The sequence below is a fragment of the Argentina silus genome (genome assembly GCF_951799395.1).
Source record: "Argentina silus genome assembly, chromosome: 9".
NCBI classification, from domain to species: domain Eukaryota; kingdom Metazoa; phylum Chordata; class Actinopteri; order Argentiniformes; family Argentinidae; genus Argentina; species Argentina silus.
In genome coordinates this window covers 3,586,128-3,610,641 of record NC_139663.1, presented here as the reverse complement: position 1 = coordinate 3,610,641, position 24,514 = coordinate 3,586,128, and the positions used below count along the sequence as shown (strand labels likewise).

The 24,514-nt window shown below is 47.7% G+C and overlaps 1 protein-coding gene across 1 annotated transcript in view; it reads left to right on the top strand.

Moving 5' to 3' along the window:
• The window catches only part of LOC310809340 (Na(+)/H(+) exchange regulatory cofactor NHE-RF2), a 30,421-nt gene extending 15,043 nt beyond the window's left edge, over positions 1-15,378 (top strand). The window contains exons 3-6 of the mRNA XM_083676540.1: positions 8,491-8,700; positions 14,201-14,354; positions 14,816-14,937; positions 15,152-15,378. Coding sequence (XP_083532666.1) covers positions 8,491-8,700; positions 14,201-14,354; positions 14,816-14,937; positions 15,152-15,310 — 645 coding nt within the window. The 3' untranslated portion in view covers positions 15,311-15,378. The remainder of the gene's footprint in view (positions 1-8,490; positions 8,701-14,200; positions 14,355-14,815; positions 14,938-15,151) is intronic.
• The last annotated feature ends 9,136 nt before the right edge of the window (positions 15,379-24,514 follow it).

Here is a 24,514-nt window from a genome sequence, read left to right as displayed (position 1 = left end):
ATGATGACCCATCCTCCTCCTCCACCAAGGCTCTTGTTTACAAACTGATTTGCACGCATTGCACGAAATTAATACATTAATACATAAGTTTTCTATGCCAGAATTTGGCAGGTGAGCAGTATGAAATGCTGGCATCGAAAATGTCTCCAGCTAATGTTTTCATGTTGTGCAATGCGTGCAAATAAGTTAAAATCCCCTGTCTCCATTTGAAGCACTCTATTCATTAGTAGAATCGCTGGTGAAATTCACCGGAAATTCACCTGATTTAAATGGAGAGTCTGACCTAGGGTGGCTGTAAAGCAGTTGTAACAAACAAGCCTTCTGTTCATACAATTTTTAAAAAGCTCTATACAAACAGTATTTGATGGATTGATTAATCACCAGTTGAAGCGTGCGTCCTCCTGGTTGTATTTGGTCATGGGTTAGACTTCCTGGTTGTGTGCCAGTATGGTTTCTCAGGGCTGTGTTCAGCATGGATTGAGAATGTAAGGATAACTCAGACCAGATGAGAAGCACTGGCACCTGAGGAGCGAGAGGGGGAAGGGAGGGGAGAAGAGAGAATGAGGGACAGGGCACAATACGAGTTGGGTGGATAATTTAGGTCTGCTGCACAAGACGCACTTTATAGTTTTACTTTGTTTAAACTCAATGTATAGATTGAAAATGTACCGTTACTGTCAATCAGTGATATTTCAATTCAGCTTCAGGTCATTTCTCCCTGAGGTGACTGACCAAATAGAACTGCCCCCTACCCCTGCCCCTCGTTTCTCTCAGCTAATCCAACCGTAGAGCCGTGTCCTAGAAAGTCAACAAGCTGGGGTTGGCATGGACTTAACAAGCTAGTTAAATAGCGTGTGATGCTGTGGTGATTTCTATTGTCGTCAGCGCGATGGGTTTGTTGTTGTGCTATAGCAGGCGGCCTCACGGCTCAGTGGGGATTTGGCCCTTTGAAAGCTGAACAGGGGACAGCTTTGACGGGGCTAAGATGTGCTGCCAACTGTGTATAGGCTATGTCTGTTGGCCTATCTGGCCAAGCTTACACATTGGCCCACGCTGTACTCAAACTGGGTTTAGACACACGTACTGTAATTACAACATTTAAGGTTTTGTTATGAACATACTGTATCTCTGGGCAGGTTAGTGGTAGTGTTTTTGTGAAGTTGTTACTGTTCATTGTTACTGTTACTGTTACTGTATTTGTCTGTGTGTGTGTGTGTGTGTGTGTGTGTGTGTGTGTGTGTGTGTGTGTGTGTGCGCGTGTGTGTTTGTGGCGGGGGGGGGGGGTGTATTAGGTGAGTGTGTGGTGTCTCTGGGCAGATTAGTGTTAATGGTTTTTTTGTGTGTGCGTGCGTGCGTGCATATGTGTGTGAGTGTGTGATTGACACTTCCATATCGGTTTGATTTATTTGTTGTTTTGTTATGCTCAGTGGCAGTTTGGCCTAAGGACATGACTGGCATTTATCTGCCGCTGTAGCCAAGATTTCTCCGTTGATTACACGGATTGAAATACTTTACTTTTCGCCTTGGAGGTGATTAAAGTCAATTCTAATCAGACAAGTTAGAAAAGCACTATTAGAAGACACTATGTACAAACACTGTTTCCCTGCCAGCAATACATGTAAAACCCTTACACCTTTAGTGTAGATCAGGTTCTGTAAATTACTAAATGTAAATGAACAATGTGTTCACAACATAACACCATGACAACGACTGTAAGACAGAGAAAATTCATAGAGAAAACCCATTAAAGCCGCCAAGAGTCTTCAGACCCAGTTCCAAAGAAACCACACTGTTAAACACATGCCAAAATGAAACAGTCAACATCAAGAGGTTCACAAGGACACACACACACACACACACACACACACACACACACACACACACACACACACACACACAGACAATACAGATGGATGATGATGAGTGTAGTGAGCTGAGGAAATAGCAACACTGTCCCAGGGCGTACAGCTGACAGCTGGTGATCTCTCTCTCTCTCTCTGTCTCTGTCAGACTGGAGAGAGAGAAGAACAGAGGTGTGGGGGATCTGTATATCACACGTTATGGAGGGGAGGCGGTGATCATCTGCACTTGTATGTCTTTGTCAGGCTGCTTTGACGGCCGCTGCTGAGGTTGTAGAATGCCTCTTAGACTAGACCTGACGCTACTAGGACTAGGGTTTGGGTTAGGATCCCCCAGTCTAAAATCAACCCCTAGCCATTACCCCTACTATATGTCGATTTCTCGGAGATCTGAGAGGATTAAATGGGTGTAAGCTAAATGATAGTACCGTAGCTCTTCACCGAATCCCCTCTTAGGCTACGGGGAGTAGCCACTATATTGCTTACACTACCCCCATCTGATTCTTTCAGATCTACGATAAACCTATTAGCATGGTACGGCAGAGTGTTGATTCCAGTTTTTCTGTGTTCTGTACTCAGTGGCCTTGTTCCTCTATAGGCACGCTGATAAGGAGTTCAGAGGGAGGTCAGCAACTGTGTCCCCTTTCATCTCAGGCTCAAAACACTCAGTGTTCTTCCTCTTTCCCTTTCCTCCTCCTCCCTCTTTCTCTCTCTCTGTCTCTCTCTTCCTCCCTCGTCTTGATCTTACCCTCTCTGTGCCTATCTCTCTCTCTCTCTCTCTATCTCTCTCTCTCTCTCTCTCTCCTTGTCTTGATCTCGCCCTTTCTGTGCCTATCTTCCTCTCTCCCATCTCTCTCTCTCTCTCTCTCTCTCTCTCTCCCCACCCCTCTCCCCTATCTTCTCCCCTCCATCTCTGTCACTGAGCTGTGTGAGTTGTGGACTCAGGAAACACTGAAACAGCGGGGGCAGCACGTAGCCACGGGGTCACTGCGAGGCGGGTCAGACCTCTCCCCTGATGATAAGGCAGAGGAGGAGGCTGTGCTAAACACATCTCAGCATGCATCACAGTGCCCCAGCCTGTGGAGCAGCCCAGACGCACCGCTGTCTCAGTCACTATGGGGATTTTGTGCGTAGATGGGGAAAAGCTATTAGCCACGAAGCCATTGGGCTGACCCCTCGTTCTCCCTCTCTCTACTCTCTCTGTCCCTCTCCCTCTCTCCTTCTCTGACGAATTTTCTTCCCCTTCTCGTTCTCCCTTTCTCCCTCTCTGTCTGACTGTCTTTCTCTCTCTATCTTCCTTTCTGTCTGACTGTCTTTCTCCCTCTCTCTCTGTCCGACTGTCTTTCTCTCTCTCTCTCCCTTTCTGTCAGACTGTCTTTCTCCCTCTCTCTCTCTGTCTGACTGTCTTTCTCTCTCTCTCTATCTGTCTGACTGTCTTTCTCCCTCTCTCCCTCTCTGTCTCTCTGTGTCTCTTGCTGTCTCCATCCCACTGCCCCTTTCTCTCTCTACTCCCCCCCCCCCACTCTCTCTTCTCTCTTTCTCCCTCTACTCTCTCTCTCCCTCTTTCCACTCTCTCTTTTTGTGTCTCTCTATGCCAGTTTCCTCTTCCCCATCTCGCCCCCCTCCCCCTCCCTTCTCCCCCCACTGTGTGGCCAGCTCTCCTCTCAGGTTGATCAACACTGGCGCAGCTGTGTGTCGCACAGACAGACAGACAGACAGACAGACAGACAGACAGACAGAAAAAGAGAGACAGACAGACAGACAGAAAAAGACAGACAGACACACATCGTGTTTGCTGTTTTGAGGTTAGGACTGCTATGCACAGAATTCCCGAGACAGCGATTCCACTCAGGCTTGCCCAGCCCCACCAAACTATCCTTGTCGCAATGAACTGTATTAAACTCCGCTGAGGACCGATGACAACACTGAAATGTTCTAGATACACGTCATTGTGTTTAGCACCTCACCGTCTCATGAACACGCCTGTCACCGTTCAAATTCATACTGTGTAGACAATGGAGCCCTTTTTGACTTGAAATACCTTGTGGTCTCTGTCCATGCTGTTGGAAACACTCATGCCCTGATTAGACCCGGGGATGACAGATCAGACTGGCCATGCTGGTTACCATGACAATGGCATGGTGTATTCACCACATCAGCAAGCATCCTGTGTGCCTCTCCTACTAACTCTCATGTAGGTTTACCATAGTGTTTCACTTCCACAGACAGCCAATAGGAATGTTCTCCATGAAGATGACATCGACAAGCTTGACGTTACACCCAGGAACTTTGAACATATTATCCCTCACATGCCTGGTTGTAAGGATCTACTGCACACCCTTAGGGGCTCAAAGGACACTTGATCCTCTCACAAAGAAGAAGGGGGATATTGAGTTTGCATTAATCCCCGATGGAAAGCACACAAATGAATACAATGATGACAATATGCGCACGCACACACAGGATTAGGGATTCCCCAAACAACAAAAGCACCCCACCCCCCCAACACACACACGCACACACACACACACACACACACACGCCCACCATTCACTGCAGTACTGCCAGACAGAGAGTCAGTGATCTCTGGCTGTGAAAGGGTTAACAGCGGTCATGATCCAGCTATCCCAGCAGTCTGTTGGTGAATAATTGAACAGTGGCTGATCTCATTTCATCAACCTCAAACGCCACAGCCAGTGGTCACCATCGACAAAACATACACACACACATGCACACGTCCACAAACTGACACGTGCTCATACACTCGCTCCCACACACCACATACAAACACACCAGGCAGGCACACGCTATATCACATCACATAGATACGTATGGAGAGGCATGGACATGGAGACAGACAGCACAATGGCTGATTGTGACAGGAAATTGAAGGAATGCGTGTAATGGCACCAGTCCATTGACTGACCATCCGTTCCATGTCAACAAAGCAGTGCCACTGGGGAAGGGTGTGGGCGGGCCAGGGGAGTAGAGGGAGTGGGCGACAGGCAGGACAGCATGTACATCTACAGTAGAGTGGGTGTGGATATCATGGAAAAAAAATATTCTGTATTGGTTTTCCCTATAGGAATCATCCTGGTTTATGCCAGAACTTTCCGATGGCCTTGTCCGGAGCAAAACAGTAGCTTACACATGGAATAGGAGATAAACAAGGAATTCGGCATGAGGCCTGCTGTTTCTCTTCCCAAACAGGACACTCTGTTTTCCAAAACACAGATCCAGTTTTACCCAGAAGTGATTTCCTGATTATAGGCTAGTTTGCTGACAAAGGGGGAAAAAAGCAGACTTGATTTTCTCTGTTCCCCATCAAAATATTTAAAAACCGCAGACCCATGACAGAACGAATCAAAGAATCCGTTCATCCCTCCAGCTCATGGATCAGTGCATCAGTGCAAGTCTATGTACACTGCAATATGAGTGGATTATTCCATATTTCCTTCACAAAGAGGATTGGAAGACTGCTTCCACCCAAGAGAGAGCTTATCTCATAGGAAATGGAGTTACCACACGTTCACTGGCTTTATACACATCCAGATATCATTAACCTAGAGGAAATGCCTCTTGTTTTAGGCCCAGTTGGCTCCTAATCCTACACCCTTTGCCAGGAGAAGGAAAGTAGCCCGGAGACTATTTGGTATCTGTTGGTATCTAGTATTTTGTTCCTCTGTCCCTGCTGACTGGAACCTCACCCAACCAGTCCCACCACCACACACGTCACAAGTGTGAGAGTCAAGAATACCTGCAGAAGGATACAACGATACCAACTGTTGGCATACTGTTTGTATTGTATGCACAACATAGCCTTGTGATATGTAATATGATACGGCTAGTGTATTCATTTGTATCCATCCTTCATATTGCCTTTAGTACTGGGAAAAAAACGATAACAAAAGCTCAGTCTGGTATACTAAGGGTTAGGGTTAGGGTTAGGGTTAGGGTTAGCAACATTAGATTATTTTCATATGGCATACTGTGACTTGCATTTAACTATGACTGCTTGGCTTGTAGAGACAGCTACTTGTAGGCCTTCCAAGTTGCTCCTTGAGCCTAAACCAATCGCCGCTCTTTAATAAGATCTCTCCCACTCCACTGCACCACTGTAGACTTGGCCCCACAGTATAGGCTAAATGAGACCTGAAGGGCCTTTGGCACGGCGAGAGAGAGAGTGGTACACACACACACACACACACACACACACACACACACAGAGGGATGGCACACACACACGACAGGGGGTGATTAGAGCAGTGTGGACAAGCATTTAGAGGCAGTCAGAGGTTGGATTGGCGGAGATGTCCGTCTCCCCTCACTAATGTCTACCAGCTGTGCTGTTCCTAGTGTTTATCTTACTCTCAGCCTTTCCAGCGCTTTCTCTCCCTCCCCCCCCTTTTCTGCCTCTCTCTCTGTCTCACTCTCCCCCTTCCCTCAACCGCTCCCTCACCCTCCCTCCCTCCCCCTCTCCCTCCCTCCGTCTCTCTCTGTCTGGATCCAGAACAGATCCCAGGGTGCTAATAGCTAAGTGACCTCTCTGGGAGGCCCCTCCCCTTTCCCCCCAGCCTGGCGGACACTTCCTCCCCTGCGTGGACTGGGATTAGTCCGAATGAAACGGGGCTGAATCATTCCATTGTGCTCGGAAACCCTGGACCTGGCCTGCCTGGCTGATTTTCTTAGGGCAGACTGCCCAGATCACTGTTGGTTTAAGGAATTGTGTGCATGAAATGGGCCATGTTTCATGTTTTGGGGTTATTTTTTTCAGGGGCGGGTGTCTAATGTGATTTAGTGTTGTTGCTAAGGAACACATGGTCAATAACCTCTTCTCAGAAGTCCCAAGGCATCAAGAGAGGGGGAGAGACAGAGAGGGGGGGGGGAGAGAGAGAGAGAAAGAGACTCTTACAATGGATCTGTCCTCTTCTAAACCTCTGAATACATTTAACAGTTTGTCAGTGACTATCATCCTCTGGGAACTCCATCCAACCTTCTCCCATCTCTCACTCTCTCTCTCATGCCCACTGACTCCCAGTGGATGTATTTCTAGGAGACACAGCATGTGTGGTGTAGGCACAGGAGGAGGAACAATAGTTGTTGATTGGCTTATTCACTTATCATACCTACCTGGTGTCTGCTAGACAGCATGGCGGTATACAGAATGATTCCCCACCGGTAGCTTACTGTAGGAGATGATGATCACCTGTTTGCGTTTCTGTGGTGTTATAACTCTTTTGTCACATTGACAGGCACCGTCATAAGCTGTCACAAAGGATTTCTCTATACGTCGAACAGGTTTCACGTGACCTCATTCCATAAGTTAATGGCTCAATGTGGATGAGGAAGCAAATCGGAAGAAAAGCCAAAAGTTACGAGTGTTTTGTTGGTGGAGAGCAGACCGAACACCCTCACTCTGAAACGGGCTAAATCCCTCTTCACAGTTGAATACACTCTCTAATCCCCTCATAAATAAGAGAATACATGCGCGGTGGAACAGGGAACAATGATAGAGAACACATTTCAACCCTATTAGTATAGTATGCAAATACTAAGCTGCAACATATACTGTGTATGTTGTGGATCTTCCACCTGTGACGGCCGCCGGGGTGTGCGGGCGCGTCACGGACCCAAACACAGTATAAGCAGAGAGATCCACACCAGAATTACAGTCAAAAATATTTATTCGATTAGCGGGGAGAGGGAAATGATAGAGAGAGGGTGGGGTTGAGAAGGCGTCGTGTCGTGCACGGGCCCCGCAGGAGATCCGTCGTCGGGAAGATAGCAGGGGGTTTCGGTACACGGTGGGTGGTCCTCTTACGTTCCAGGTCGGGGCGGCAGCAGGGTAGTCAGACAGGCGAAGGTTGGCAACGTAGCGGGCTCTCGGACGGTCTCGGGGTCGGGCTTCAAAGGGGGCTCTCATATGGTCAGGGATCGTACACAGGTCGACGGTGACTTGGCTTACTCTCGCTCTCATACACTACTCCGTGGTTCGCCTTAGCAACTCCTCCTCTCTGGGTGCTCCGTGGGCTCCTTTTGTCCCGTCTCTGCTGCTCCTGCTGATGCCCTTCACCTGTGCCTTGATGGGCAGGAACTCCATGTATGGGCATACGGTGCTTATCTCTACGGGTTGCAGCTGTGGCCCCTTGGGGCGCAGGAACTCCATACATGGTCCTGCCAACGACAACACGGGGCAAGAGAGGGACAGCAGAAACAGCAGAGACAAAGCGAGGCGAGATATACACTCCACTTACCACCGTCCCACACTCGCGCATGGGCTTAGGCACGGGGCGGGCGCCACACACCATAGACTGAAGACCGTAGACCGTAGACTGAAGACCGTAGACCGAAGACCGTAGACCGTAGACTGAAGACCCGTCTCTTCAGGCTACATCTTGACTGTCCCTCCTAAAGATCTCTTCACCCCTCAATACCCCTCTGTGCAGTTCCTCTACTGTTAATAATAATACAATTAAAATTTAAAAAATGCATTGTGACTGTGACTATCCTAGCATAGATTTGTTTTTCTTATGATGACTGATGTATAGAAGATTCACTTACTTTACACAAATGTACTTGTTGTAAGTCGCTTTATATGATTGCTGATGTAGTATTTATGTGGATTCTACAGGAGGCCCTTGCCCAATCACAGGCCCAGACGAGAGGCCCGGTGGACCCATCAGAACTGTTCCCCCGGCTGTGCCACCTGGTGCGGGTGGATATGGGCTATGGCTTCAACCTGCACAGTGAGAAATCCAGGCCGGGCCAGTACATCCGCTCCCTGGACATCGGATCGCCAGCTGACCGCGCCGGACTCAGACGCCAGGACAGGCTCATAGAGGTGAGGGAGGGGGGGGGGGGGGGGGGGGGTTGGGGGAGGATGGCAGAGCGGAGGGGGGAGGGAGAGGGGGGGGGGGTGTCTTGCAGAGAGTGAACCAATAGGGAGGTTTGTGTTTTTTAAACACTCGAGATGGTGGGAGGGAAGGAAAGACTCCTATCAGGTACATTTTGAGTAACGGTTAGGCCCTAATGAAGTGATGGTTGACACATGGGGTCAGAGATAGGCCGGTGGGTTACCAGGGCTTATGGAAAGGGGGTGAGGTGAGGGGGTGAGGTGATTGAACTTGTATGTACCCCCACATGTGGCCCCTCATCTCCCTATGGGTTTCCCCTTGTCCTGCCCTATAACATAGCTTATAGGGCAAAGATGTGCGTGTATGATAGAATCCAGGTGGGACTTCATCAGCATGTGTGTGGCAGCAGACTCATCCATCAGGGCTGTTTGCAGTGTGTGCAGGGTCACACGTGGGCCTGCTTTAACCCCCTCTGTAACAATAACATGGTCTGGACCTTAGACTCATTTTTCACATTTGTTTAGCTGGAGATAGCAAAGAGGCTAGTGGAGAGGTTACTGTATCCATCAGTCTGATTGGAGGAGACATAGGAGAATGTGTGAGCCGACAGACCCAGGAGAAACACATGAGTGTGTGGGAGGAAGGGAGAGAGGGAGGGAGGGAGGGAGGGAGGGAGAGGAGGATGAGAAAGGGGGAGGTGGAGAGAGGAGGGATGTAAGATGAACTGTCAAGAGGTAAAGGTTTGGTTCCTATGATTTTGTGAGACGTCGGTGTGAGGTGACTGGTGTCGTTGGGCCTCGTTGGGCCCCTCACACTCCGGGGGCTGCGGGGGCTGCGGAGTACACACACACACACACACACAAATACACACACACACACACACACACAAAAACACACACACACACACACACAAAACACACACACACACACACACACTCATACACGTGCACTCACACACACACACACGGACACACATATGCTTGTGTTAGCAGCAGAATTTTAGTCACATTCCCATGAGTTCTAACCCCAGAGCACTACATCAGATCCTAGCAAGGCCAAAGCGGGCCCAACACACCAGGGTCAGACACACAGGGTCAAACAAAGGTCAGACAGGGCCAAACAGAGGTTTACCACGCTCAAGAGGGCCATAGAGGGCAAAACTATGGTGAAGTAGGACCTAACAAACACACCGTTCACCCAGCCTGTGGGAGTGGTTCAGGTGGCATCACATGAGAGAGAGGAGACGCTTTGATGTCCGTCAGTCTGTCTGTTCATCAGGAAAGCATTGAGAGTGCATGGGGAGTATATGGGAAGTCTGCGGCTGTTGATGACAATAGCAGGCACCTCCCTGTCCCTCTGTGGGGCCATAAATAGATGTTCTCATGTTTATAGAGAGAGACCCTTCCCTGACCACACACACACACACACACATACACACACGCACACACACACACACACACACACACGCACACACACACACACACACACACACATACACACACTGTAGTAATGGATAATACAGGGTCGGTACCATATATACACTGTTCTACACTCCCTAGATACAGTAACCCTTACTCAGGAAGTACTTCTTCGGCAGTTATAAGCACTGTCTCAGTGCTCTGCACCCTGACATACAATATATGTCTGCATTAAAACATGCAATAACAACTCACAGAGAACTCTTTGGCCTTCTCTCCAGTATAAATGGCTTACCAGCGCCAGCTTTGTAAAGCGTCAAGCTTTTGTTTTGACAGGGCAGAGTGAGAGGGCTTTCTAGTGAACACTAACTGCTCCCCATGGCCCTACACAGTCAGCCAAGCCTTGTATTAGCGCTGTGTGCTAGCTAGATTAGCACTAAGTGGCTAGGTTCTCCAAGCCCCTGGGGTTTGGCGTCTGTAACCCCCTGGTGGTTCCGGTGGCTGCAGGTTGATTATGTGTGTGTGTGTGTGTGTGTGTGTGTGTGTGTGTGTGTGTGTGTGTGTGTGTGTGTGTGTGTGTGTGTGTGTGTGTGTGATATTGTGGATGGTTAATCGAGGCTGTCGCTGATCAAGCGTCACGGGCCCGCACTTGTGTCATCTGTCAGCAGCTCGTTAGGGAGGTGAGGACCCATGACAGAGCTCTCTGTCGCTTCGGTGGCGAGCATCTTTCTCTGTCTGCCTCCCTCATTCATCTTCCTCTCGCTGCAGGATAGCACTCAAACCTCCCTATCGCTCTCTTTCCCCTCCATGCTTCATTACACTGGTGCTGCTTGGATGGTGGTTTCATCACTTAGCGATGTAATGAGTATGACTGCTAAGGGCTATTGGCAGGCATTGGGTGACATCAGCGCTGCCCTCAAACACTACCTCAAACACACACGCACACGCACGCACGCACGCTCACCCACACACACACAAATACACCAACAGACACAGACACGCTCACACACACCCACCCACACACGCACGCACGCACACACACCCACGCACACGCACGCACACACACACACACGCTTGCGCGCGGGTGCGCACACACACAGACACACACATACCTTTGATAGCATAATGGCTATCATCAGCCAGGAGAAACCCTGTGTTATATGAACAAAGAGCCAGTGATTTCAGAGCAGTCAAATAATCACACCCACCTAGAGTCGTTCACATCACGATAAAGCAACCTGTGTCCCAACCCCCCCACCCCCCCACCCTAGTAGAACTCAGTGTACTGTACCTAACATCTCAACCAGGGCACCTGGATACAGCACAGCTAAACAACCGTCCATGCTTAACATCTTCATCGTCGTTGGCCTCGAAACACCCTCACCGCTACACCAAAGTCAACCATTTGGACTGATGCCCAGGATCTAGGACCATAGACAATTGTGGGAAGCTACCTTCAAAAAAGAAAAAAAAGAAAAAGAATGCACAGCATGCGTAATCTTACGGAGAACAGGTTTTGCGTAGGCAATTCGAGGGCTAACTGTGAGCTCTGCTGTACTATTAATTAGCTGAGTGGGTTGTTATTGTTGTGTTGGGGTTGTTATAGGACGGCTGTGAAACCTGACACAACACCTGCTCCCCTGCCCTGACACAAAAGCACTTGTTCTCCTGTGCTCTGGTGCCTGTGATGAGGCTCTCACCAATCTGTCTCTGACTCTAGCCAGCCTTCTAACACCCTCTGTAATGGAGGGAGAGAGGAGAGAGGGGAGAGAGAGGAGAGAGGGGAGAGAGAGAGATTTGTTTCCCCTCTTGATGTCGCCAGTAGGGCGAGTGACTGGTCGGCAGCTGTTCTCGTTTTCCATCTGTTTATATCTCTCTTTTCCCTTCTCGCTCTCTTTTTCTCACACACACACACACACACACACACACACACACACACACACACACACACACACACTGTTATCCTCTTTCTTGCTCGTTCTCTTGATGCTCTTCTAACGTCGTTTTTCTCCCTTTTCCTTCTCCGTCTCTCTGTCTTTTTATCTCTTTCTCCATCTCCTCTATCATTCTATCTATCTATCTCCCTCTCTCTCTCTCTTTAAGCTCTCTCTCATCTCCCTTTCTCATTCTCCCTCTCTCTCCCTCTCTCTCTCTCTCTCTCTCTCTCTCTCTCTCTCTCTCTCTCTCTCTCTGGACTTTAATGCATCCAGTATAACAGTTATGAGCGTGTTAATAGAGTGGGCGCTTCCAGGCCCATGCCGGACCGTTTCACCTCCTACTTGCCTCATTTCATAAGCAGGGTGAATTTTAAACGAAATCCCCCCGGAGGACACTGATACCTGAAACCCACACTATTGGTAGAGCACAGGCTAGGCATCAATATTTGATGGTGCACCCAGGTATAATGCAGCGCCGTGCAAAGCCGCCTTCCTTCCAGGCCTGAACAGAGCTGCTGGAACACACATACGTCTCCTAATCTCACAGCGTCTAATTTTAGACAAGCAAAAAAAAGAAAACGTGCAAATGTGTTTTACTTTTACTTTTACTTTTACAATACTTGACTGTATTTCTCCCTTTTTTTCCCTTTCACACTCCTCTCATACTTTTGACACCCGCCGTTTGCAACTGAACGAGTGAGTGGACGAAAGGAACAGAAATAAGAAAGCGAAGGGTTGAGGAGTTTGAAAGTGTGTACAGTGAAAGCCCACATCCATTTTCCTTTCCTCTGTGACAGATTGGTATGGTAAGAATGCAGAGGACAGATGGTTCAGTGGTTCAAGTTGTACCGTAGTGAGGGAAGCAGACAGAATAGACCTCAGACAAAGATGTGTTGTGACTGATACCTCACAGGTTTTGTCACCGCTGGGTCCCAGTGGAAAATTCAAGTTTGGATGCAGAGCGCCATCTACTGGTTAAGAAGCACCCTTCTGATTTAGACAGCTCATGATACAGATAGTTTAGGATTGTTGTGAATGGGTGCATTTACATTTACATTTACATTTACATTTATGGCATTTATCCAAAGCGACTTACAACAAATACATTTGTTTAAGTAGGTGTGCGCCTTTCATCTATCCATCAGTCATCATAAGATAAAGTAATCAATGCCATTGGCAGTCACAATGCTAGAAGAAGAATTTAAAAAAAAAATTATTAACAGGAGTGAAACTTGTACAGGGGGGTAGTGGGGGTGAAGAGGTCTCTAGGGTTAGGGTTATGGTTAGTACAGGGGGGTAGTGGGGGTGAAGAGGTCTTTAGGGTTAGGGTTATGGTTAGTACAGGGGGGTAGTGGGGGTGAAGAGGTCTTTAGGAGGGACCGTTAAAATGTAGCCTGAAGAGATGGGTCTTCAATCTATGGCGGAAGATTGGTAGTGACTTTGCAGTCATGACAGCAGAGGTAAGCTCATTCCACCAGCGGGGCGCCAGGACAGTGAAAAGCCGTGACCGAGTAGTGCGGCTGCTGCATCTACGTAGAGGTGGTGGTGCCAGGCGGCCAGCCAAGGTGGAAGAGTGGAGTGATCGGGCAGGGATTTGGGGGCTGACCATTGCTTCCAAGTAGGAAGGGTTCTCTAAATTGAAAAGTGCAGATGTACTGGCAAGTCAAGATAATGTATTTCTGCACTTGCAGTTATCCAATGTTCACTAATAAGACTCCCTTGTCGTTTATGCAAGTTTCGAATGTTCACTTGCCAATTTTGTAAAAGGCATATCTGATCTCTCAGCAGCCCCTTGTGGTCAAAGTCAGTACTAACACTTCATGAGGTCAAAGATACATTTTGAAACAGTTGATAGTAGTGTGATGTGTGGAGACATCTCTGTGGACAAACAATGCTCAATGAAGCATTTCAGTTCATGTTCACTCAAATCGTCCTTCATAGAGACTGGCTTTTCACTCTTGAGCTCGCCAAATTCATACCTCACACATCAACAATGGAACAATGTCAAAGCGAAAACGCATTCTTGAACTATAGAATCACAGACTCCGACTCGATGGAGCCATGAACATTCAGATGTATGGAAGCCATAACAAGCTTTCTCTCTCTGTCTCTCTCTCTGTCCCCATGTTCAGGTGAACGGTGTGAACATCGAAGGTATGCGCCATGCGGAGGTCGTGGCCTTCATCAAGAACGGAGGTGATGAGACCAGTCTGCTGGTGGTGGACCCTGACACAGACGAACACTTCAAGAAGATGGCCGTCACCCCCACGCTCAGCCACGTCAGAGGTACGAGGACCTAGCCACCAACGTCAGTCTGTCTGTGCTGCACCGATATTGTATACAGTCATGCTAAAGTTACGGTACAGCTTTGTCGATGATCGTTAAGCAGTGGATGGTCTACTTCCTTTTTTCCTGGTTGAAATGGTTGTAATGGGGTCGTCTGTCTGCTAAAGAAACGGTTAACCGTCTGTAACTGGATGATGTTACATAATCCATAGTAAAATAGTAGTGGATAGCTCAGCCCATAAAAATCATCAACCAATCAATCAATCAAGCTTTATTTATATAGCGCCTTTCATACAAAATTGCAAGACAAGGTGCTTAGCAGTAAAATTAAGTACAGAACGTACAAGCATACATACATAAATACATACATATATACATACATGTGATCTCATGTGATCTGATGCTGTGGCTGTATTTAGATTTCATCTTGTGTTGGTGTGATTCTGACCCCTCTTTGACAGACTATGACGGCCCTTCCATATCCAACGGCTCCCCCAGCCCACGGGTCAACGGGAGTTCTACCACTCAGTCCATGAGGTCTACACACTCTGACCTGAGCAGCCCAGACAACAGCAGCATGCAGGTTTGTGTGTCCTGTATGTGCGTGCGTGCGTGTGTGTGTGTGTGTGCTCGTGTGTGTGTGTGTGTGTGTGTGTGTGTGTGGGTGTGTGTGCGCGCGTGCGCGTGTGTACTGTATGTGCGTGCATATGAGAGTGCGTGTGTGTGTGAGCGTGTGTGTGTGTGATGCACGGCACAGAGATTCATCCTTGTCTCCTTCTCCTCCCTCGATGGGGCAGGACGAGGCGGGGCGTCTGCTGGACCCGTTTGCGGAGATCGGTCTGCGTCTGAGCCCCACGGCGGCCGAGGCCAAGGAGAAAGCCCACGCCAAGAGAGCGAAGAAAAGAGCGCCTCAGATGGACTGGACCAAAAAACACGAGCTCTTCAGCAACTTCTGAAAACTCTCCTTCACCTCTCTAACTCCCTCCCCCCCCCCCCTATTATCCCCCAATCCCAAAGAGGGAAGGCCAGATAGACTGGAGGAAGAAAGAAGGACTTGCTTTTCAGTAACATCTGAGATCTTTCATACCCTGACCCCCCCACATCAAGATCCAAGAATGACTGGAATAATGAACATATGCTCCGCCCCCCCCCCCCCCCACACACACACACAGCCTAGTGACAACTGTGTACGAGATGCAAGCTATTTGACAGCTTCTGAAGCCTCTCACCACCCCCAGCCCCACCCCACCCCACCTCCTCCTAAGGCCTTAACCACCCCACCATCTCCTCCACTAGATACCCCCCCCCCTCCTCTCAGGACTACTATTGAGAGAGGAGGCAGTTATTTTTGTATTAAAACGTATTAAACACCCATAAAGAAGTGTTAGTAGCCCGCCTGTGGAATATGGACTACATACAATATGAGACAATTGGGATCACTGTGCCCTGCTCATGAACAATGGGGTTTGTTTCCCCCCCATAATAAGTGATGGGACGCCCAAAGATGGATCGATACCACTCCTCTTTCCATCCTCCTGTGATTTTGAGTGTTTTCAGTTGTTTGTATGATGTTGGCTGAAAGACTGAAAGCATTTGCTACAGTACATTCGCTCACCAGGAAAAGCACAAACTTAGAAGCTAAAATAGTGTTGCTTCTCCACTCACTTGTGTTATGTATTTGTATTTGTATCTATGCATCTGGTCTCTCATAACATTTCCTCTCTATTAGATGTTAATCTATATTTTTATATAGAGTTTAGAATGTATTGACAATCAAAGGTTTGAGCCTCTCCAATAGTCCTGCTATGGCTCTAGCTCAGCTTAACATTTCTCAGTTAGTTTCTTATGGGACACTTATTGTAATGGTGACAGCAGATACATCATCACCCCTCAACACTATTCCTCTCGCAGTGTAACTCTGTGCACATGTTGAGTAAACAGATAAAGGGAAAGCACCACTCATGTTAAGTTCCATGTGGGATAACTGTGAATTGGGATCAAACTGAAAGAAACAAGAGGTATAGAGTGGACTTCTCAACGGCTCAGGACTAAAAAGGTAAAGGTAGATCAAGCATGGAGTTTATACCATATTACACCGCTTGTCTTGTACACCAGAGGGCGCTCATACAACACAACTCAGAGACACTCACTGTAGAGATGCAGTTTCTGAAGATAGATACAAAATACCAGAGATGAACAATAGTTATCATCTGGGGATCATTGAACCACCATAATGATTGATTAGTATCTATTTGACACCCCTCATGCAAAAGCCATAGATATTGGAGTTCAAAGACGGAGAAAAGAAACACCTTCTTGCCCCGAAAAGACAAACTCTTGCTGAGGCATCACTATTGTAATGGATTTGTGCAAGTTTCAGAGAGTAACAATGAAAGTGTAACATTCAGTGATCGTGTTCATGTGATGTTGCTGCAATGTGACCATGTCCGCCACATGATTGCAATGTAACACTCAACTTCCTTGTAAATGCGTAACCCATGTGCAGGATTAGAAGGATGAGACTGAACAATGACTGAAGTTGTGACAATCTAAAGACCCACCAGGATGAGATAAAAGGTTGTTGGTGAATAGGCAATCCAGCCACGTATACTGTAGATCAGTATGTTCTTTCCCTTAATCCTCTGAGCTCATATTGTGGTAGACAGACCAGACAGACCAATGACAGACCATTCATACACCCCCCCCCCCCACCCCTCTCTCTCTCTCTCTGTCCATCTCTCTCTATCACTCTCTCTTTCTCTCTGATACAGTGATAGGACACTCCTAAAGGGAATACCTGGAACACACTGACACAGCACTTGTACCGCTCCTCACCACTGTGCTATCTCCTCCTTTCACATTGTGACCGATGGACATTGAGTTATTTCTGTACAACAAGGCTGAATGCTGTAGATGGACCAAAGGCACTATGTATAGGCTCTGGGGCTGTTAGCTCTAACTCTGGCCTGTCAGACAGAGGGGGTTGTGGGGCTGTAGGAGTGTGAGAGAGGCCTGGAGGTCAGAGATGCTCCATGTTATAACGATACCAGGGGAGCCACAGGGCTTACAGGAGATTACGGCTAGCATGGGGACAGCTGCCCTACAGACAGAGACACCCCCCCCACCCCCCCGACCACGCCACCGGCGCATCACACAGTGGGGCGGGGTGGGGTGGGGGGGTCATGGAAGGGGTTTTAGAGGGGCTTTGTCTGTGTGTCACCCACTGTTCCCATCCCCTGCTCCCCCTGTTCGCCTAATGGTACGTTCTGACATGCAGGCTATGCGGGTCCCTGGTTCTGTTAGGGCTGAGGTAGAGGCAGGATCAGCTGTGCTATGCGGCGCCAACACCACACTTAGGATGGCCAGAAATGTCTCTTTTCATTTATAGCACAATTATTTTAAGTGTATGCATATTCATGTCATTACAATTACTCCTCATGGTAGTACCCATGCATTGTTTTTACACTCTTTTTTTCCCCCCATGTGTTGTGATCTAGCATCAATGGGTTTGCAGTAGGGTTTCTATCTATTGCTCCATATATGCTGGAGGTCAACTCAGAGCAGGATGGTATGCTAATGCTATAGATGATGTATATACAACGATATACACCAGGTTGCATTTTTGTCAATAAAAGTGTGACAATCTCGTTCTTGAACATAAATGATCACCGTCATCTCCTTGTCAACTTCTTACCTCTGTGTCTTTCTGTTTTTGATACGGGTTTTTGTTTTTTCTCTCTCTCAGAATCATCTGTTCAGTGAGCTAATTTTCCCACAGCTGTTATACAGGAGTTCAGTTGGCTTCTCAAAGGAACTGGCATTGTCCCGCCTCTCTCTCTCTCTCTCTCTCTCTCCCTGCTCCTCCTCTCTCTCTCTCTCTCTCTCTCTCTCTCTCTCTCTCTCTCTCTCTCTCTCCCTGCTCCTCCTCTCTATCTCTATCTCTGTCTGTCTCTCTCTCTCTCTGCCCTCCATCCCTGAGGATTATGCTAGTGTTGGCGTACAGTTTCAGCCTGTTCCCAGAATTCTCTCTGCCCAGCTGCTGTGAGTCTTCAGCTCCATCATTAAAGGTCACCCAGAGGTCGAGAGAGTGTGCGTTGAGTAGTGTGCATGAGAAAGTCTGTGCAGTTGTGTGTGACAGAGTATGTGTTCATTGCTGTCGACACACAGCGCTTGACAAGACAGTCATTCAGGGCCCGACTTGTTTGTATCAGAGACTGACACAGAGTAGACATAGACTGAGAGTATGTTTGGGTCTGGTGTCTCACTAAGTAAGTCATGCATAGGTCATAGGTCATGAAGAGGTCAAGTGGGAGTCAGACGTCAGTATGCAGTGATGACATCGACACCTGTTGTGTCATGGTTGAGGTTATGTCTCGGGGGCACTGGGGAGAGAGTGAGGTCAGACCTGCCTTCTACAGCCATGTAAATAGAGATGTAGAAAAGGCATGTGTAAGAGATTAGTAATGGTGATATGGGTCAATCGTAGGGTCAACAAAACAATAGTAACATTTGGAGATGTAATGTTGGGAAATGAGATAATGGTTACCGTCACAACATCCCTCTCACCAAATCAAACAGAACAACAAGGGAAATATCAAAACCACCTGTGGATACCGAAGAGAATGTCCCCCATCCGTTACATACACTCAGCTTACTGCACCTTTAACTCTACTATACTAGATACACAAGTCAAGACAATACACCTCCAGTTCACTAGGTGGCGCAGTTACAATTAAGCAGGAAGTAGACACGTAGGCAAAGAGAGGTGTGTGAGCACATGCTGGGTCATACCTGTTCTTTGTTGAAATGCTATGACACATGCGCTAAACAGAACAGCGCTGTGACACCAGCACATCAAATGGGCGAGTTCAAAGCAAACTGCAAAATTTCAGAGCTGTAAAAAGGAGAAAGGATCCACAGGTGGCCATTTCTATTCACTCAGTCCTGTCCTGTCCATGCAGGCATTTCACCCCCCCCCCCACCATTGTTGCTTTTGACGGGTGATTGCTCTCTCTCTCTCTCTCTCTCTCTCTCTCTCTCTCTCTCTCTCTCTCTTTCTCTCTCTCTCTCTCTCTTTCTCTCTCTCTCTTTGTCTCTCTTTCTCTCTCTCTCTCCCTCTCTTTCTCTCTCTCTCTCTAGCTCTCTCTCTATCTCTCTCTCCCTGCCACCCATTCGGCAGTGCTAGGAGTGCTTGCGCCCTAGAGGAGAAACCGGAGCCTTTCCACGGAAATACACAGGCAGAGGAGGAGGGAGGGGAGGGAGGGGAGTCTCCGTCTCCATGGTGACGGTGTGTTTTTGTTAGCGCGCGTGAGTCAGACGAGTGACTCACAGTCAGGAGGAAACACACACACACACACAGAGGCACTTCACTCCACAAACACACACACACACACACACACACACACACACACACACACACACACAGGCGGGTTCACATGCACTCTCACTCACTCAGGGGGAGCCAAATAAGGACAACTAGACCAACATGTACAGGGAGAGAGGGGGAGTACAGAGGAGACCTAGAGAGAGAAAGAGGGGGCAGAGTAGAGAAAGAGAGAAAGGAGGTGAAGAAAGACACAATTTTGACCCAGAGCGGTAGAAAAGAGAGACAAACAGAGGGAGAGAGAGAAGAGTGGGGTGGAGGGGGGGGTTAAAGGGAGAGTGGAATTAGTAATAGACAAAGACGGATGTATGGATGGAAGGGAGGGAGGGAAGAGGGCACGGGCACACACCAACTCCCAGGAGCACCCTTGACAGGGGTGGGGGCAGCGGAAACAGACACACCCAGTTAGTGCACACCTAGGCTTACTATCTAAGCCAACAGTTGACGTGCGGGATAATCCTACGCCTACACACCATATAGAGTAATGACCAGCTTTTTACATAAAAAATGCTGCCGTTCACTCTCCCTAATGTGGCATCGTGTGTGGTAAATGTACAGTAACAAATGCTCTCTCACTCTCTCTCTCTCTCTCTCTCTCTCTCTCTCTCTTGTTACCTGTTAGTTTTAATTGATTTTAAGATTATTTTATTAATTAATCACTCTACCATAAGGTCATGCACCCCACTACATGTCAGACATGCTTTTAAGGTATTTTAAGGCCCTCAGATCCTCTGGCACTGGCCTTTTAATTATTCTGAAGCCGAGGACCAAGAGCCATGGAGAGTCAGCTTTTTGTTTTTATGCCTCCAGCCTCTGGAACAGCCTGCCAGAGAACCTAAGGGGTGGCAGACACTGTGGATATTTTTAAAAGACATCTTAAAACAACCTTTTTAACCTTGCTTTTACTTAGGGTGCTTTTAGTCTTTTAGTCATTCAGTTCTAAAACATTGTTATTACATTGGAGCTTTTAATGACCATTTCATTAGTCTCTACAGTCCTCATATGTTCCATGTTCTCTGCTTTTAATGTTTTAAACTCCCATGACTGTTATACTTGTTATCCACTTAGGTTTTGTCTCATTGTCTTTTAATTGTTTTATTCATATTCCTGTAAAATGCATTATGTTGCATCTGTGTATGAAATGCGCTCTATAAATAAAGTTTGATTTGATTAGATTTGTATTTGATCTCTCTCCCTCAGAGAAACTCTTGCATTTTGCTTAGCCAGTTCCTAAAAGCGTCTCTCTCTCTCTCTCTCTCTCTCTCTCTCTCTCTCTCTCTCTCTCTCTCTCTCTCTCTCTCTCTCTCTCTCTCTCTCTCTCTCTCTCTCTCTCTCTCTCTCTCTCTGTCTCTGTCTCTCTCTGTCTCTCTCTCTCTCTTCATCTATATTTCTCTCTTTTGATGCATTTATATTCCCACGGCATATTGTTTGAGAAGAGGAGCCCATCACACAGTGAACATCATGTCTTGTATTTACACTGAGGGCCTAGGGGTTTATGTGTGTGTAGGCTGAGGTTTATACATACACGTCAGCCCACAGTCCCAGAGCATGGCCCACAGAGTTAATGTGTGTTTTGGCTGCTGTAGACCTGGCTGAGTGGCGGAGTGTGTGTGTGTGTGTGTGTGTGTGTGTGTGTGTGTGTGTGTGTGTGTGTGTGTGTGTGTGTGTGTGTGTGTGTGTGTATACATCTCTGGGATGCTGAGAGTGTTTCAGTGTGTGTGTGTGTGTGTATGTGTGTGTGTGTGTGTGTGTGTGTGTGTGTGTGTGTGTGTGTGTGTGTATACATCTCTGGGATGCTGAGAGTGTTTCAGTGTGTGTGTGTCTGTGTCTGTGTGTCTGTGCGTGAGAGGAGCAGTAGATATGAGAGGCCCCATGGTAGCCCCCCCATCTATGGTTTTACAGTATCATAAAAGTTGTGATATACTCCAAGTACTCAACGCTCAACATCATAAACCTCACTCTGAGTCTTCCCATTGACTTTCTCTCTTTATCTCTCTCTCTCTCTCTCTCTCTCTCACACACACACACACACACACACACACACACACACACACACACACACTGACGCAGACAAACACACAGACACAGACACATAGACATGAAATGTTCAGTGTTGGTGTTTTGTTTCTTGCATAACACGTGTGAAATGCAATGTTCATTCATAATATCCAGTTGAATACAATTCCATACAAAATAGATCTCTCCTCTCCTCTCTTCTCCCCTCCTCCTCTCCTCCTATCCTCTCTCAGCAGGTGAACAACTTGAGACAGGTGCAGACAATGACATGACTGTTACAGCCCAACCCTGACACACTCCCTAGGGGTCAAAGGTGAAAACCCTGGTCAAAGGTGAAAATGAGGTGTTGTGTTAGCACTGTGGTGCTAACATGGGCTGAGGCAGGGTTGTCAATGTTGTCAACGCAGTTCCTAACAGTCCCTTGCTACAGCAAAGAACAGACTAAATAGTAGGGGTTCTACTGGCCGAAGGATAAGCCTAAGATTTCAACAGAGAGAGAGAGGATAGGGAAGAGAGACTAAGAGAGAGAGAGAGAGAGAGAGAGAGAGAGAAACAGAGAGACAGAGATAGAGACAGAGAAGCATTAATCTGATTAATGAAAAAAAAGGAAGTTACCATCCGTTGTGCCACTAAACATGGTGTCAGACAGTCAATGGTGGAACAGCACAAGCAATGTGGCTGCTTTTGGACTTCCCCTCCCCTTACCGCTGCGATGACCACATACCCCAAATGATTTCCAACACACGCACACTCAGTTTCACACATCGTACACACAGTCAACTTAGCTTACGTGCTTTCAATTGAACAATCACCCAAATCTTCTTTCGTCTTACTCTGCTCCACTCCTGCCGTCATCATCATCATCATCACCATCATACTATTACTCCAGCTAGCTGTTTTTCCTCTCTCTCTCTCTCTCTCTCTGTCTCTCTCTCTCTCTGTCTCTCTCTCTCTCTCTCTCTCTCTCTCTCTCTCTCTCAGGGACACCTTAGCAGGGTGCAGCCTCTCCAAGCATTCACTACCAGATGACCTCACCTCAGGAGAATCCAGCAGCGTGTCTCTATTTGTGCGCTGACACTAATCCATGCAGAGTGTTCTTAACCTGCCCTGCGGTATCTCTGCTGATTTGCAGACTGGGTGACACTGTGGGACTGCCCCAGGGGACTGGGTGGAGGCCTTCTAGTCGTAGGGAGAGAGATGAGCCAGTGTCATCTGATTACTGCTCGAGACTTAAAGAGAGAGGGAGAAAGAGAGGGATTTCAAATAGGAGAGAAAGAAAGGCGAGGGGGGGGGGGGACAAAGGGTGGAAGATAGGGAATGAATAGATGACAGAGAGAGGGAAAGGGAAAGAAAGAGGGGTGGTACTGTAGGATGGATGACTGAGAATGGGGGATGAGGGAGAGGGGAGGAGGGCGGGAAAGGTGGTCATGGCTGGATATATTTAGCTGGAAAAGGGGGAGAGGGCGGTCTCTTCTCAAGGGTTTTTTCCAGGGGAGTATATTTAGACTAAGAAAGAAAGGGAATGATGTACATACAGTACAGTAGTTCCAGTCTGATGTAACACCGTGCAATACGGCCCCACACACACACACACACACACACACACACACACACACCAGATGGCCCCACTATTTGGGTGGGACATAGCCCACTGCATCCCTCTCCAAGCGAATAACTCCAAACTGCTTTTAGAGACAGTGAATTAAAACCACGATACACACACTTTTCGTTTCAGGGGAGAAAACACAACGCGTCAATCAACACTCAACTCTCAGACACCACAGACGTATCAGACGGCGGGAAAAGTCGGTCCCCCCCCCCCCCCCAAAAAAAAGAAAAAAACACAAATGTAGCTAACGCGGTGAAAATGAAAGAGAGTCACAGCTGAAAAAGCAATGCTAATAATAATAAGACCAAAAGTGTGCCGTTGCCGTAGCATTAACGATAAAAGCATGCGTTGCTGGACGGGGAAACGAGGAGCGAGAGCCGTGTGCAGAGCCGCAGTGACGCCATTGTGGTTCCAGTGCACTTCCTGTCTGCTGCCACAATGTTTGTGTGTCTTGTCTCCATGGCGACTGCCAACACATAAATACCAGACAAAAAAGGAGAGGGGGAGAGAGTGAAGAAAGAAAGAAAGAAAGAAAGAAAGAAAGAAAGAAAGAAAGAAAGAAAAAGAGAGAGAGAGAGAGAGAGAGAAAGAGAGAGAAAGAGGGAGGTAGAGAAAATAAGGACAAACCCTTTACCCGCTACCCGTCAAAGTCAAGTGGACCCAATCTGGGCCTCACAGGCTGAGCCCTGCTGGTCTTGACTTTATTACTGTGTTCTGGACTGGGGTCTGTTGACGTGGTAGCAATAGGCAATGAGCCCTAGAACTGACTCTAACTCTGACCTCAGCTGGCCTGACCTGGTCTGGCCTGGGTATGTGCTCCATATGTTGTGTAAACTACTAGATCAGATCTAAGACAAGCTGTAATGAGCTCCAGTCTAACCCTTCACTGAATCTGATTGAGTTCCCAGTGTGGAGTAAGGGAGTGGACCAGTGTAGGGGTAGTCTCACTCTCTCTCTCTCTCTCTCTCTCTCTCTCTCTCTCTCTCTCTCTCTCTCTCTCTCTCTCTCTCTCTCTCTGCGTGGCTCAGAGGAAGACCTATTTCCTCCCTGGAATGCTTGTATAATTAGATCCCTGCTGCCATGACAACCAAACTGATTTTTTCCTTCAAGCTCAGGGCTGCGATTAGAGTTACTTATAGTTGTGTGACTCAC